This window comes from Xyrauchen texanus, chromosome 6, assembly GCF_025860055.1.
Source record: "Xyrauchen texanus isolate HMW12.3.18 chromosome 6, RBS_HiC_50CHRs, whole genome shotgun sequence".
Lineage (NCBI taxonomy): Eukaryota > Metazoa > Chordata > Actinopteri > Cypriniformes > Catostomidae > Xyrauchen > Xyrauchen texanus.
The window spans coordinates 20,560,746-20,577,255 of NC_068281.1; the positions used below are offsets into that span (position 1 = coordinate 20,560,746).

Genomic DNA, 16,510 nt, shown 5'->3' on the forward strand with positions numbered 1-16,510 from the left:
ATATTTGCATCGGCTCCAGTGTGTTTACCATACCTTGTGGCCAAAAGCGCTTTATGTTAGCAGCGTGGGAGACCCAAAAAACCACACCTCCCTTCAGTGCTCCTTCAGAAGCTCTGCCCTCCAAATTCATGAACACACAATAGTGTTGTGTGGTTCGGTCCAATCCACTTTGTTTATTTTCCCTTTTACAGAGCCAGGGCTGTGTACAAACACCAGATTTTTTTCAGCACACACACAGAAGTACAGCTAGCGGACCGTGAAGATATATTTGCAGAATTTGACAAAAAGTGTATTGGATTAAAATGACTTTCTACATCTATAAGGTTAGGGATAGGGTTAAGTAAGGGGCTCCCTATATCTTTCATGGATGTGGCGGAATGACCCGCCCCTCTTTCTCATCATCGTTGTCCTGCCTCTGAGGGCCGACCTTCGGCCAGGCTCATGATAGGAGTGGGCAGGAGAGAGAAGGTAGTTAGTGAGCCTCAATTGTGCGTTTAGCCTCATCACTGCTGCCAATAAAGAGAGAGATAATAGAAATAATAGAGCTCGCCTCTTCTTGGGGAACTGGCTTCTATTCTCCATGTGTGCACACACTGGCATCCTCGCAGGCCCAGAATCATAGTGGGAGGCTTTGTCCGAGATAGATGTGTCACGGGACTCACTTCTCGGACTCCTGGCGCGAGTTAGATGTGTCACCTGGGAAGGACAGCACGCGTCACGGCTGACAGGCTAGAGGGTTGGCCGCTTTCCTCTCACACCTGCTGCGGGCCTGGGAAGACAGGCCGCTAACAACACCACCACCCCACGGATCCAGGTGTGGAGTGTGTGCGGCCATCAGATCCCACTCATGCCTGAGCCATTCCTCGGACTCTTCCCTGCCCTTCACGTAGCCCCAGCTCATCACGAGGATGCCAGATTCCCTTTATTTTGAACACCATTCCCACTGGACACTCTATTTTCCCCTTTTTATGAACATTGTTATTATTTTTTATAAATGCCTCTCAGAGGCTTGACGCCATGGCCACTGTTTTGTCTCTTGCTCACCCCGCCACGGTTTGAAGCTTCCGCCCCTTTTTAGAGCAATGCATGCAGCTATATCCTAATCAGAAAATGGAGCTCACATGTGCCCATACGGCCAACAACACTTACCGCTTTGGCAACTGGAGGCAGTGTTTTGCATTTCAGTATGCTCAGATGGATTTTAGCTAAAGAACAGTCAAAATACTGTTTCCTATTTCTCTGTGAGATCAGTCTGTAAGCACATTTATGGCTACTTGCAATAATAAATGAGCTCTTATTTAAATTATTGTTTTGCTGTACCATGCAAAATATGCTTTTAAGAAAAAAATATGACAACAGTAAACACCAATATTTGCCCGGGAGACACTAACCATTTTTATTCTATTAACATTGATGCATTGAAATGTAAAGATTAAGTATTTTTATTTATTCTTTTCAGTTTCTGAGCAAAGATCAATTTATGTGAAAGATGTGTTATTTCCATTTGCTGAATAGTAGATTGTATGTAAGGCATTGGAGTGACCATTCTCCTCTGTGGATGTTAAACCCTGAAAAAAACAACAGTAGAAGGAATTAAAGGAAGAACAGTTTTCACATTGTATGCATGTATAAAAGGAGCCAGGTATGTGTAAACCTCACTCCCCTGGCCTCAAGAGGCGTACCAGCGAATGACACTAGGGGCTGTAGCCTTTAGCCTCTCATGCCAGAGACCCGGGTTAAAATCCTGCTCGGAGCAGGTCGAGCAGGACCGGTTACACATGTATTAGTGTATGCTTATAGGCTAGAAGAAATACTCAAACTCACTGTGCTGTGAATGTTTCTATCAAAGTTTATATCAAGCGCATCATCTTCAAGTATTGATTCCCTGCAAAGAAAAAGAAAAGTGAGGCTCCCTCTGTTCAGTATATATGCTATCAAAATTATCATGAAATGACCAGCACATACTGTACCTGTTAGCACTTCTCTTCTTATTAAGCACAAAAAGGGCAGCACCGACTGTAAAAATCACCAAGAGTGTCACTCCCACTCCTACCCCAATACCTATAGCTAAACAAACCAACAAAATGGATTGTAAGGTGATTCAGGCTTTGACAAGACGCACTTTACAAAAACATATAATGAATATTTGATGAATGTGTGAGCCTGAAGTATATAAGACAGACAGGTATTAAATCACTTAGATTGCTTACTGTCAATATGGTTTGGCGGTGCAGAGGTGGGGTTTGAGTCACAAGGCCCAGGGATGATGTGAACATCATCAATAGCTACATTTCCTTTGGTACCTGCTCCTTTCAAGAATTGAAAAATAAACTGTGGGAAGAGAAGGAACCAATGTTGAAATTGAGTGTTTTGAGTGAATCTAAAACTACAATTAAGAGGTTCAGGTTCCAAAAATAAAATCATGAATGAAAAGTAGACAGAGACCCTATCACAACTAAAATGGACAAAAATAAGGCTCACATTTAAGTCCAGGGACAGTGTGAATGAAATGTGAACTGGGATTTTTGACCGACATTAACAGAATCAGCAACATCTACACTTTGATCCTGTAAATTCTGCATGATACTGATTAAGAGTGGTTTCATACCCAGAAAGACTCTCTGTATTCCACATAGATGTTACTTTTCCTCCACACATCTCCCTGATCTCCTGACTCTGTCCATACTATCTGGCCAAGCTTATTCCCACGTTCATAAATACTCCTGGGAAAGAAAGAGAAATGTGATTCACAAATACATTTACATATACATATGGTAAATTGTGTTTTTGTTTGATCTTTACCTGTTATTAACGTATAGATTGAGCGTCCCAACGTTGTACCCATGGATATTATACCAGAATATGAAACACTGCCCCCTAATGTCAGGAGTGAATATCTCACTAAGGATCATCGCAGTGTCTCCCCAGATGCCTACAGAGCTGTCCACATAAAGGTAATAACCTACATACAAACACATCAATCCACAGATACAATTTTTGTTACCTAATAAGAATATCAGATATTTCTATATATGTACTGCAAATATTCACTGTTATGACCAGGTATTTAAAATGAAAATGCTTTTTTATTTCGGTTCATTCTAAGCAGAAACTGTCATTTTTCATTTTGTCTCTGGCATACCGTGGCCTACTTTCCAAATAGTAACTGGTTAGAAAAAAAAAATTGTTAAAATGTTTATTTTTAAAATGACACTACTCTGTGCTAATTGTCAGTGATATTTCAGTTACAGTGTTTACAGATTTCACAAGAGCAGGCCTGGGGAAAAAAAGCAAAAAGAAAAGAAAAAACAAAACAAAAAACAAAACAAACAAAAAAACATTTTAAAGCGACCTACTTTGCCACAATAAGCGAAAATAGCAGATTAATTTTTTTCCCATGTGGGACTGATCAATGTAGAAATCCTAATAATACTATACAGTAGCTTATATTAAATAATGTCTTTTTAATAATTGTGTCCATAATATTAAATATATCTTATAGAGAACACATACACAGGTCATGTTCTTCTGGAGCTAATAAAGTTCCGAATGAACTTTGTTTTCCAATGTTTTCACTCCGGAACAATTTAAACGGACTTTGTTAAAATGTTTGGTTACGTTCAAAAAAAAAATGTCACTCTTTGAACCATTTCTAGTCCCTGGTTAATGCATTATAATTAACTTCAGACAATGTTTGCAGCTCACCTGTGGAAGAGTTGGTGGTGTGGTCCACACTGGGGCCTGTGTGATTTGCAGTGCCTGCTTGAGCTCTGAGCCAGTCTGCATCATCCACCTCTAACAGATTCATCCAGCTGCAAAAATTATCCTCAAAGTCACATTGTCCTGAAGGAGTACATGGGGCATTGGAAATCTGCACATCATCAAACGCTATGGCTCCCTCTTCGCTCTCGCCTGAAATCCCCTCCACCACAATCTGTAAAGAAATCTATTAATGAGGACACTCCTGCAGTTCCACAACATTTAACTCAAGTGTACGTCTTGTAGTTTATTGGGCAAATTTGTGCACGTGATCTGTGACTGCGGTGCCAACAATTGACAGCCTTTGCCTATGAGTAACTTGTGGCAGGGTTTTGAGACTCTCTATCACTCTATTTGCAATAGTGTGTTTGTAATGCTGAAATATGGACTAGACTCTTCGATCTGCCAACAGACTCAAAGCTTACTTTGGAACTCACCCTATAGTCTGATCCTGAGAGAGTTAGTGGAGTCTGAGCAAACCTCCACATTCCCCCCTGTCCTCCAGATTGGGTCACCTGCAAGGACTGATCTTTGTCAGAGAACTGTTGATACACATTTAGGGTCCCAGTGCCTTTTCCCTCCATGTAATACCACAACTGGATACACTTGGCATCACCTAATGAAACAGAATCCAACATGCTTTAAGGTTTGTTGTATAATATGGAGAAAATGCAATTGCCACGCCTCCTTGTTTGATTACACTCAATGTATTAAATATAATATTCTGCACACAAGAGTTAAAATATGTTATACATTTAAACAAAGAATGTAAAATGTGTTACCCATTAGCGTTGTATGTATTAAATAAGTGAAAACATTATTTATTATACAGTTAAGACCAGTGTACATGTTGCTGCATATAGGGTATGTCCAGGGGCGAAAATTTCATCAAAATGTTGGGGGGGACAATAAACATAACAATTCTCAAGAGCAATTTTTGAAGGGGACACCAAGGGTTTTTTTGTTGTTGCCCCATTTGCATTTGTATTCTTTTATTTCTTAAACAATTATTTTAAGAATATATCATTATATTATTTACAATACACATATTTTAATTATATTTTAGGGGGGAACAACCCTCAGATGGGGGGTCCTGACCCCTCCGAGCCCCCGCGATTTCCGCCTATGGGTATGTCTGAACATGTTGTACAGATGAAATGTTAGCAAGATGAAGACAGAAGTGCAGAGAAAGAAGATAAAATAAATTAGATTAATGACCCTGATATGAGAAGATGACTGCAGAGAGTCGAATTTAAGGTCAAGGATGTTGGAGGCGGTTGATCAGATAAATTCCTTAAAAGACCAACTGACGAGACATATGAGGATGTGCCTGTTCAAGAGATGGCTAATTTATCTATAAAAGGCTGATAAAGAGATTAGAAGATCAGATGCTATTACACTTGTGCAGTACCACCAATGGTAGAATTAATTGTTGATTTTGCCTTTGAATTGTTTTGATGATTATATCTTTTTTACTTTTTACTTACCTATATTTTGATTGCTAGAACAATTGTAACAAATAAAAAGATTTTTTATTGATTGCTAAATAATTGCCTACCAAGGCTTTTATTTTAATGTTTTAAGTTTGTGAGCCAGAACATACTGCAAAGGAGTCTTCTGACCAGGTTGTAAATATAATTTATACTTACAATTTAGGCCAGATTCTACTTAATTTACCTAACCTGACAATAATAAAAATAAGCTAGGAAGGTGTTAATTTACTTACCGCATATCAGGTTGAAGCAAGAATTTTTACCCAGTGAAAATGATTTTTCATCAAAGCTGTTCTGTCCCTAAATATACTTATTTCCACATATTTTAGAGTTAATTGGAAAAACATTGTTCTTTCTGACCTGCAGGCTGCAGAGGAGAGGTCATTCTGGCACTTTTTCCTTGCACATGGGCAGAACTGGTTTCCATATGAAAGTAATATCCACTCGCTGTGTTGGTTGTATGGTCAAAGCCAGGTCTAGACTTTGAGGATTTCGATTTTAGACTATTTCCTGACACTCTAATCCAGTCCAGGTCATCATCAGTCTGTTGAATCCAGCCACAGTCTCCCTCTTCAAAGTCACAAAGACTCACTGAAACAGTAATGGAGTGTTTTAAGAAATAGCTAATATACTTAAAGTAATTTATTTAAATGTACACTCAGTAATTAATTTCCTCATTTAAAAAGTTTTACTTCTAAAGAAATGAATTGTCATTTTGAAACAGATGTATACAATCATGACCACTCACATGAGATAGGGACTCTAGTCATAAAGGTAACTTTTCAAAAGCATTATTCTATATGGAGCAGGGGCGCTTTATGGGGGCAGCCATGTTAGCATCACATAACCAGCCGAATTCTACTTGCTTCCTTTCAGTAACTGCCCTGTTATTAGACACTTTCACTCATGGATTAAATTAATCCTGGTTTACTGTGCATAGTGAAATTCTACAATGGCATAAACACTCCCACCCATGCCCATTTGGCACAAACAAATGTGCTTAGATTTAGCACTCTCAAAGGGCCCATACTATTCCAGCTGTTCCAAATGTTTGTGGTGCCCCAGGAAGCATGGATTACATTTTAACAGGGCAACAAAAAAAATAAATGCACAGCATACTAGGCTATGTTGTTAATTACCTGTGGGAGCACAGGCACCTTTAGAGACTGATAAATCATCAATAGCAATGTGCCCGGCCAGTCCTCCTACTGAAGCTTCAATTAATATCTGATGAACTTCCTGTAGTTTCACATGACTTTGGGCCTTACGCCACTCATTCCCCTGAGACCCCTGTCTCTGCCACATCTACAATTTGAAGCACAGTATAAACATTTTTCACTTCTTATTTATGTGACAAAAGAAACCAGACATGTACCCTGAAAATGTTATTCTGGTCAATTCTTCTAGTCTTGTCTTACCAATGATATGTGATTGGATGAAATGTCATAAATAGACATTCTTAGCAAGCCCACAGTTGCTCCAAACATGTGATACCAGAATGTGAAGCAATAGCCATCAGGTCCAGTTGGGGGAGACAGTTGAGACTTCAAATGAGCCATATCGCCTGTTCTGCTGTCACTTGAGCTCTTGATGTACAAATAATAGCCTGTAAAATAACACAAGACTCACATAAATTAGATAAATGTGAAGATTGAGCTGGTAATGATACAGCGGAAATGGTCACTGACTTACCCTTTCCACTGGTGTGGTCTCCTGAGGGACCGGTGTTTGGGATCTCAGTTAGTCCACTCCATCTGAACCAGTCTAGGTTCTCTGCAGCTCCCTGAACCCACCCACACATATCCTTCTCAAAGGAACATGTGGCCAAGGAAAAGTCTGGTTTACAGCAGAAGCGAGACATGATTTCATAATGTGGATAACGTTCTGTTCACTCTGAGCAAACTATTCTACTCATATTTAAAAATGCATAAAAAGTCACTTTATTTTGCTTTATTCATTTCTATACAATGCAATGGCTAGGTTAATATCTTGATATATTTGATCAAACTTGTTTTATATTGAAGAACAAGACTGTTTTAATTTCCGAGCCATCTCTGACTCTGTACATGATTCCAACTAACTTCTCACTAGCTTCCCTACCTGGTGGTTGGTAGTCTTTCTCACAGTCGTGGAAGGAGATATCATCCAGGGCAATGGTCCTAGTTGTAGTAGGCAATGATTCATCCAGTTGGAGCAAGGTTTGGCTGCTAAATATGATCTTAAATAGGATGCGACACAGTGTAAATATGTACATAGTCAAGCCAAAACTTGCCTGAATATGTTTGCAATTCGAGACAGGGATCCTAGAGTATTCATATATAAAGATGAGACATATGATATGAATTGTGTAGTGTGTAAATGCTTTACATCTCTTACACACACACTGACATACCCTATAAGGCTGTTCTTGTTTGCCCAGTGGTAAGTGTTCTGGGAGCCATTGAGTTGAACTGCTCATGGATCTGGACCAAAGTATCTTCCTGTCCTCCTCTCCATTCACAAGGAGCACACTGAGATTGCCTGAACTTCCTGCACCCATGTGGAAGTGAAACCTAGTGTGTATGAAAACAAACAAAAAGGAGAGACATATCAAAGTGTTGTTTTCCCCAAAGCTACATTTACTTCCAATGCCACTTTGATATTTTCTCTTCGATTGATTTCAGTGGCATATTTACCTTTATGAGAGGGCATCTTTCTTTTAGCCTTTATTATTCTAACAAATTTCCAACAATAACCACGTCATAGTACTTCATCACATTTAACACTTGCCTCTAAGATAGCAAGTACAACTCTGATATCAGAGGCTGTGAAGATCATATATTTCAATATTATAAACGATGTAAGATTACATAACAGAAATGAAATACAGTCTATAACACATACAGTACAGTCTATAACACATACATTATATAATATATAGATCAAACTCCTATTTTAAATACCTGGTGCATCTATGTCACTTTGGTGGCATTTTCACCTCAAATGATGGTTCATTTCTGACACAGACAGTGCACAGTATTTTTACAATCAGGCCATTCATTTGTCTTACCAAACTGTAATGGTGAAATTATGAATGAACTCACAGAAACTGGCAGTATGCAGAGCTGATTGGCAGGGATGGGCTCTGGAACACAGCCTCATTCTTAGATGGCTCCATGAAATATGTCTGCATGTAGTGCCCTGTAGAAAAGTGAAGGAAAAAGGAAAAATGTGTATGATATTTACTTTGATATGTTATTCTTTATGGATTGGTCTAGCATGGCATTACCTGATCCAGTGGTGTGGTCAGGGGGCAGGACTGTGGTGTTAGTGGCCTGTACCCATTGCCACTTGTTAGGACCTACACTTATATCACTCCATTGGCAAAGTCCATTGTCAAAATTACATGGACCTAGAAAGATATAGAACCAAAATGATAAATAATAAAAGAGCATTCCAGTTATGAGGAGGCAGCACCAATGCACTCACCACAGGTGTCTTCATCTTCCCCTTGGGGGCAGTCTAAGACATAATTACACTGGGCACCTTCTGCAATGCATTTAATGCCACCAGACCGCCAGCAGTAAAACTCATTCTCCTGAATTTGACAAACAACGATACAATTAAAGAGCAGCTTAAAACAGAGTATGTAAAATATTGTCAATATTTCAGCTGTGTGGCAGCTGAAATGCCCTTACCTTGCAAGGATTGATTGATGGAGAAGCTGAAGGTGCAGCAGATGTCACTGTTGTCATTGATGGTGTCGTTGTTGAATCAGGTGTGACTGGCAGCTGGCTGTTGTCAGGATCGTGAGGACATGTCACAGAGAAGGAAATATCGTCTACCGCTATCTGTGCTGTATGAGCCTCACCATTTCCCACGTACTGGAAAACAATCTGAACATAAAAGACAAAATCAGATGTTAGTCAGAATGTTTGTCTCAGTCACCATTTACTTTCATTGCACCTTTCTTTCCATACTAAAAAAGTGAATGATGACTGTTGCAGTTAGTCCCTAATGCCGAGTTTACACTACACGAAAGTCGTATAGTGTGTAGGAGCCATAACAATCTAACATCACCTTTTGTGTTCCACAGAAGAAAGAATACAATATAGGTTTGAAACAACACAAGAGTGAATAAGTGAAAACAGAATTGTAATTTGTCACAACTTACCTAAGATAAAATATGTAAGTACATATATTAAAATGTTAGTCTGACCTTACTCTTAACCGAGGAGGAGAAGGTGACCTCCACTCTGTGCCAGCGGAAGCTCTGTGTCACAGTACTGTCCCAAATTATACTGTCATCTTCTCCATTATGAAGGGTCCTTTGTCTGACAACTAGCCTGGCAGCAGTGCTGTTACCTTGAAAATAGTGGTAGAACCTCACCTGCAAGAACATAACAGAAACTTGGGAAAATGTTTTCGTCCAGTAAGTGTGATGTGCGTCAATACATTTGAGAAAAGCAGTCTCAATATTTGTGTGGCATGTGACTACATAATTACTCACTGTGCAGTCAGAGCTGGGCAGCAGAGTGCTGGAGATGATCTCTGCTGTTTGAATCTCACTCAGCTCATGCATTGGAGTAATGTAATGACCTGGAACATGCCACATCCATTTAATTAAAAAGGAGATTACTATGTCTAGTCACAATATAGAAATCACATTAAACATACAGACCTTAAATTACAGGCGTAGTATTTACAACACACGTGGTTATGTTTTACATACTGTATGTGTTATATTGTAGGTTAAATGGTATATCATCTATTCTATGACAGAAATTGTGTGATAAGTTCTAATAATTTGAACTAATAATCTATTGTGTATGCTTAATATGGAGGAATCTTTGGAGTACCTGCTGCTGTGTTGCGGGTGTGGTCTCTTGGCGGTCCATGCTTAGGCCAGGCCTGTTCTCCCTTCTGCAATATCCAGCCAGATTCCAAGTAACTCTTCTCCCATGAGCACATGCCCTGCTCAAAACTGCAGCGCTGCTTATAACCCTTTATATCTGTTCAAACAAAAGACAAGACGTTTGGGTATTTTCTAAAAGCTGATACTATGCTACTGTGCTTGAGATTTCAGATATTTTAAAAGATACAACTCATCCTTGATTTTGCTGCTAAAAACTAGAGTATCTTACACTTTGAGACCCTGACTGATCAGTGTTTCTGATAGTTTAAATAAACATCACACTTAAAGTTCTCAGAAAACAGTGGCAATTTTGCTTTATCATGAAATAAACCCACGGTCATACCACAGAGCTCCTCATCCGTGCCATCACCACAGTCATCGTTGTAGTCACACACTCTGTTTGGCTCCACACACACAAGGTTGGAACATGTGAACAGGCTCTCTTGACAAGATTCCTGTGGCTCTGAAGTTTAAGACAAGAAATAATGGATAGATGGACATATTGTGTTTTTTTATGATGAGGTGTTCAGCAGAATGTTAGCTTCAGTCACCATTCACTTCCACTGCATCTTTTTTACCCACGCACTGAAATTAAATGGTGACTAAGTTTGTTATGCCTGACATCTTTTGTGTTACATGGAGGAAAGAAAGCCATACAGGTTTGGAACAATATTAGGGTGAGAAAATGATGACCAAAATTTTAAACTATCACTGTTTCAAAATTGCTTAATGGGTAAGAAATTGGTTAATGCAACATTATAGGTGTGTCCCAAACTGCACACTTCTGCACTAATCTAAGCCATTTTTTAGTGTAGTGTGTGTAGTCTGTTAACACTGAAAATACAGCAAAAAGTGTTCTTTAAATACTGGATGATGCATTTTTTAACCATCAAAAGTGTGGAATGTTGGACACTTCATGTACTCAGCGCACACGGCTTGCCGCACATAAAGGAAGGGGCGGAGTTACCTGGCTGCGCTGCTGGTCTGACAAATAATTTGTAAATAATGAAGAACTTAGCAGCTAGCAAAACTTCAGCTGAGACAGCACATTACAAATATGAGTTGAATGCTTTACCATCACTCCAAGCTGTATAAATATGTACGTTGTGTAAGATTCAAGTGTTGAACTGGGATTGACTAACACGTTAAAACTAGCAGCAATACATCACGTGTGCTTGAAACGTCACTACCGTCAGCATCCATCAACACCAAATACTTCCGTGTAGTAATAAAAAACATTAAGTGGTCCATTTGGGATGATACTACACTACAATTCATACACTACATGGCTGAGTGTATAGTATATTTTGAGTATATTTAATAAGAGGATTGCATAGTAGTGTACAGTATGTTGTTTGGGACACAGCTTATGTTTGTAACCTGCCTGGAAGAGTGCAGTTCAAGAAGGCAATGTCATCTATAGCAATGTCCCCGAGCTCGCTGTAGGTTCTGGTAGCCTCAAAGAGGAGAGTGAAGACCTGATGGGTGCGACCCACACCCAACTCTGCCCGAAGCCACTCATCTCCGTGGTTACCAGACATCCACCACAGGGGCATCCTCGTTGGGCCCTCCTGGATGAACACTTTCAGATCTCCAATGCCTGGTAAATACAAAATGATGCAAATATCTTCTAGGATCTACAGTATACATCTTTTGCTATTGCCAAAAATACTCTACTTTAGGTGTATGATCATTTAACACTTCATGACAAAAGTAAGTCTTACCCTCTCCATTCATGTGGTAGTAAAACTCAAACAAACACTTATTGCTGGCATCTTTCATAGTGGGACTCTGTAGAGCAGCATAGCTGTTGTGCTCACCATGACTGGCTTCTACTGCCATGTACCAGCCTATGACAAGTACATTAAAATTGTTTTGTTGTTGTTGATAAAGAGCATATAACCTCTTTATTTAAATTAGGATTTTTTTTCCACGTAACATTCTGTTTTTGCACTACATATGAGTAAATTAAAAAGAAATAGTGTTTTTCAGGATAGTGAGATTATACCAATCTCTGTGCCAGTGGTGTGATCCACCGAAGGGCCAGTGTTGGCAGTGGTTGTACCATTCTGGTCCCGCTTCCAAACAAACTGCCCAACACTAATATCTTTCCATTCACAGGTGTCTGCCTCAAAGTGGCACCCAACAAATACTCCACTTTCCACACTGATTTCTGAATGTGCCAATGAAAATAGAGATGGTAAGGCATAGTAAACATGCCTCAAACAAATCTTACTTAGAGATACTTTTCACCCCAGCTACATTAGTCATATAAAAAGTCTAGATTTTTGTAGTATTGCATGGTAAGCAGCACTGATTGTAATCAAAACATTTTATTAGAAGGATGTTTAACCTTTACATGGCCCCTTTGTCACTCTTATGTCATCCACTGCAATGAATCCTTCATTACCCACTTGAGATTCTAGGTAAATCTGATATACCAGGTATAAAACAGTTAAACAGTGTATAATTACACATAAACTATGTGATATACAGTTCTATATTGGAAAGAGACTTAAAAATAGATGGGTATTTCATACCTGAAAGGGTTCGGTTTCAGTCACTGTGGTAAAGACATATGTCCAGTTGTTCCCGGTGGCCTGTGTTTTAAACAACTGTTGTTGCTCAGTTGCACCTGAATCTATTAAAACTCGAAGGATCCCTGGGTCACTGCCAATAAGAAAGTACACAACAAACTCTTCATTAATCGTACCTCAGAGTCAAGCAATGATAAGAGTGGATCTTCGTAGTAAAAGTAAATAGAGGGAAAAGAGAGTAAGAGTAGTATGTGTGTCATTCAGACCTGCCATTCATATGGTACCAGAACTCGAGACACGAGTCACTGGTCTGCAGGATCCTCTCTGATTTCAAAACTGATATTTTGTTTCGATCTTGTGTGTTCTTCTGAAATTGGCTCAACAGAAACTTGCCTGAAAGAGGAACATGAAAAACCACAGATAAACTTCCCACTGTATACACCAAAAGTCCAAATCCAGCTATGATGTTTCTCATCAGCTATCCTGCTATTTCTTTTAAATTTTTTGCTATTTCTTTTCTGACTACATTAATTTATTAATTCACCTAAATATGTTCTTGAAAAATTCTTAACACTGGCATAATAAATTGGCATATCAAACAGAAATCTGTGTTGTTCAATACCTTAAACTGTTGAGGCTGCTGCCATATTGGTTCTTTTTACATGACGTCACAACTTTCAAGTTGGAGCTTTCATAGAATTCCGAGTTTACAGTACAACTTACAATACAACTTTTCATTACGAGTTCTTCTAAACATGTAAACTTATGGTAATTCTGACACAACATGAGCTCATAATATCCCTTACTAACTATATCCCTGTTGAAATAACCAGCATTGTTGATCACCAGCAAATGTTGTGTTTTGGATGCTTCTCTCCAGCATGTGGTGCCGGTATGCTGGATCAGCCAGTAAACCAGAATACTTAACTTGCTGAACCAGGAAACCTACACTGAACAACCAGCTTCATAAGAAAGACCATGCTGATTGACCAGCATATTTGTTGGTGAACAACATGGCCATACTGTTCCATGAGCTAAACCAGCATTAAATAGCATAAACCATGGACATTCATAGACTTTTCAGCAGGGAAATCAATATCTGCTTTTTTCTTCTTTGTGCCTCACCATCTGCAGTGTGAGTAGTGTGATCGACCAGAGGACCTTTGAAGTGGCCATCTGCATGGATCCAATCATGTTCATTTGAGACCCCATTAGCAACATTCACCCATGCACACTGTCCTGATTCAAAATCACAACTTCCTGTTGGGAGACAAGCTTCACTTCTAACTGAGACATCATCCAGCAGAACAAATGACTCAGAGTTGGAACTGAGCTTTGCTCTGAATGCCACCTGTATGTGAATACAAAATTATATTCATAAACAGAACAGTAGCAATTTTAGAATTCAAGAAATCAAAACACATGTGTAACGAAATTTTCTTTGTTACTCTAAAAACATTATCTTTTCAAACCAAGTGTAAGCTGCCAAAGGTGAGGAGAGGAAGAATCAAGGAGAGAAACCTTTATTACCCTTAAAAAGGAATATATTAGAAAATGGTATTAGCAAACTCACCCTGAATTTGGAGGGAGCGGACAAAGTGACCTCTGCTACTTCCCAACCATTAGAGCAAGCTCCAGAGAGAGACCAGAGAGCTGGACCCAGCTCCCCATTAAGAAGAACATGCACTGAGAGAGAATCACCTGAGCCTGCAGACAGCCAATACCTACAAACAGCATTTATCAAAACGCCATACTGAAAATATTGTCACAGTTATTCTTGACAAACAAGATTGAGATAGAACATAACCATAAAGCTGGAGCCAGAATGGAGAAGAAAAAAGAGATTATTAGTTAAAAGCTAATAGCATACCAGAACTGCACACAAGACTCAGTAGATGGGCTATACTCTGGTGTCAGAAGTTTTGTGACCACTGGATTCTGAAGCTCAGCTCCCAAGACAGCCATTGAATGACCTGCCACATTATGTAAAACACAAGCATATACACATATATATATATATATATATATATATATATATATATATATATATACACAGTCAGGACCATTGCTATGAGGTTGCATATGTGTTCAGAGTTGTTTGTAGAGCATTGCTATGGTTTGAGTGTTTTCTAGGTGCTCAGTATGCGGTTGTTGCTTATTCCCACAAAACAAAAGAGCCAACCACCAAATCTTTATTCTAGTCCCTAGATATGGCTTGGGTCCCTCCTTCAATGTAAGTCTATCAGATTTCATCATGCATTTTATCATTTAGCAGGCGAAAAACATAAGTCTGACCACTTACTGACGAAAATTACCTGACAATACTATGCGTATGGGCAATCCTTACAGTAATGCTTGTATTAGCAAAGGACAAAGAGAGTGTCCTACATACACAGGCCATAAAATGACAAGATATGACAGTAATTTGACTTTCACAAAAAATATGCATTTATTAGAACGTACTTAATCACTCACCAAGTTTAGATCTGTATGTATGGTCAGTGTGACCACTGCTGCCATCCACATGGTGCCAGACAGAACTGTCAGTCACATCATTTTCAAAGCCACATAGTGAGAGGGACTCAAATCCACATGGGTCTATAGAAGAGAGATCACATGGTAGTTATCTAACTGCTGAGAATGCCTGGTCATTAGAAAAGGCAAAAAAGGGCAATGTTTGAAAAGAGACAAACTTACTGTGATCCTCACAAGCCCCTGTAGTCACTCTGAAGTCATCAATAGCTATGAACCCACTGCCTCCAACTGTTCTGTTCCCGGAGAATTTCACCTGTAAAACATGATAGTCATGCTCTGTCTGTAGCTTTGATGGTATAGGTAAATATGTATACAGTAATTCTGGTCTTAACTACAGACAACCTGTCGGGGGTCTCTCTTACTCGCTGAATATCTGGAGCACTCAAGGACACTTGTGCATTCAGCCATTCAGAAGTCTGTGTGCCTCTTCTTGTCCATGCAATGGTTTCCATTGTTTTCTGAAACAGAAAATACTAATGATTTCACACTGCAAATATACATTGCAACAGGAAACAGCAGACAGCAGGTGGTAAACAGAAGTGTATTTTTAAAAGAGATCTTTGTACACTTATTATGCATTGCATCCATCTTCCATAACCATGCATTATTGACCGTTCTGCAAACTAGAGAATTGTGCCATACGAATTAAGAATAAGCTATTTTTTGGGGTGTTTACACAATTATCTGATTTGCATAAATCCTTTAGTGAATCGGGTGCTAAAACAATATAGATGCTATCAGCACGTATATTTACATTACATTTACATTTAATGACTCTTTTATCCAAAGCAACTTACAAATGAGACAATTCGTACAATTCGTTCTTAGTGTATTGCTCCTTAATACTTCATATCTTGAATATTATTTAAGTGTCTTGTACATTTATTCTAGTCTAACTTTTAAATAACATATCGCTAATAGAATAGCTATCCATCATACAAACAAGCATTAGCTTCATTAATTTACACTAACAAGACCTGTCATGGTGAACATACCATCTCAAGGAGTAGATCTAAGCTTCCAACAGATGGTCCTAACATGTAATACCAAAATTCAATACAGACATCATTGCTCTGAATGGTCACTGGTGCAGAAATGACTGCTGTCTCACAGATCTTATCTCCAGACATATTTGCAATGAGATAAAACCCTGCAAGTGAAAAAACAAACAGGATGCAGAATGCCAAACTAAAATATAAAGACCAGTCTGCTTTGTCCATTTAAGGCTGAAATAATGAGTCTTACCTTTGTAATTTTTTAAGGTGTGGTCATATAAGGGTCCAAGCCATGGT

At 39.0% G+C, this 16,510-nt stretch overlaps 1 protein-coding gene and 1 long non-coding RNA gene across 2 annotated transcripts; both read right to left on the reverse strand.

Annotated features, from left to right (window-relative positions):
* Positions 1-1,382: 1,382 nt before the first annotated feature.
* si:ch211-106h4.4 (MAM and LDL-receptor class A domain-containing protein 1) lies at positions 1,383-14,648 on the reverse strand. Its single transcript, XM_052129351.1, has 31 exons — positions 14,554-14,648; positions 14,257-14,407; positions 13,809-14,034; positions 12,950-13,076; positions 12,687-12,816; positions 12,500-12,578; positions 12,155-12,319; positions 11,871-11,996; positions 11,531-11,746; positions 10,490-10,609; positions 10,091-10,243; positions 9,742-9,830; positions 9,451-9,621; positions 8,930-9,127; positions 8,721-8,829; positions 8,521-8,643; positions 8,336-8,432; positions 7,645-7,804; positions 7,353-7,470; positions 6,945-7,088; positions 6,671-6,858; positions 6,392-6,557; positions 5,613-5,843; positions 4,197-4,375; positions 3,706-3,934; positions 2,803-2,962; positions 2,609-2,723; positions 2,211-2,331; positions 1,971-2,067; positions 1,825-1,885; positions 1,383-1,568 (listed from the first exon to the last, which is right to left on the reverse strand). Exons 1-31 carry the CDS (start codon positions 14,646-14,648, stop codon positions 1,479-1,481), a joined length of 4,434 nt encoding a protein of 1,477 aa, XP_051985311.1. The 3' UTR covers positions 1,383-1,478.
* A 518-nt stretch (positions 14,649-15,166) lies between these two features.
* Positions 15,167-15,655, reverse strand: LOC127644870 (uncharacterized). The gene is made up of 3 exons (XR_007970737.1): positions 15,581-15,655; positions 15,381-15,471; positions 15,167-15,281 (listed from the first exon to the last, which is right to left on the reverse strand). It is a non-coding gene; the product is annotated as an uncharacterized LOC127644870 (long non-coding RNA).
* Positions 15,656-16,510: the final 855 nt, after the last annotated feature.

Excerpts from the sequence above, each read along its gene's own strand:
- si:ch211-106h4.4 (XM_052129351.1), bottom strand. The coding sequence starts at position 14,648 with ATGGCTGTCTTGGGAGCTGAGCTTCAGAATCCAGTGGTCACAAAACTT. Across the intron at positions 8,830-8,929 it reads CATCAATCAATCCTTGCAAG|GAGAATGAGTTTTACTGCTG; the intron begins GTAAGGGCATTT and ends TGTCAAATTCAG. Across the intron at positions 6,558-6,670 it reads CATCCAATCACATATCATTG|ATGTGGCAGAGACAGGGGTC; the intron begins GTAAGACAAGAC and ends TTCAAATTGTAG.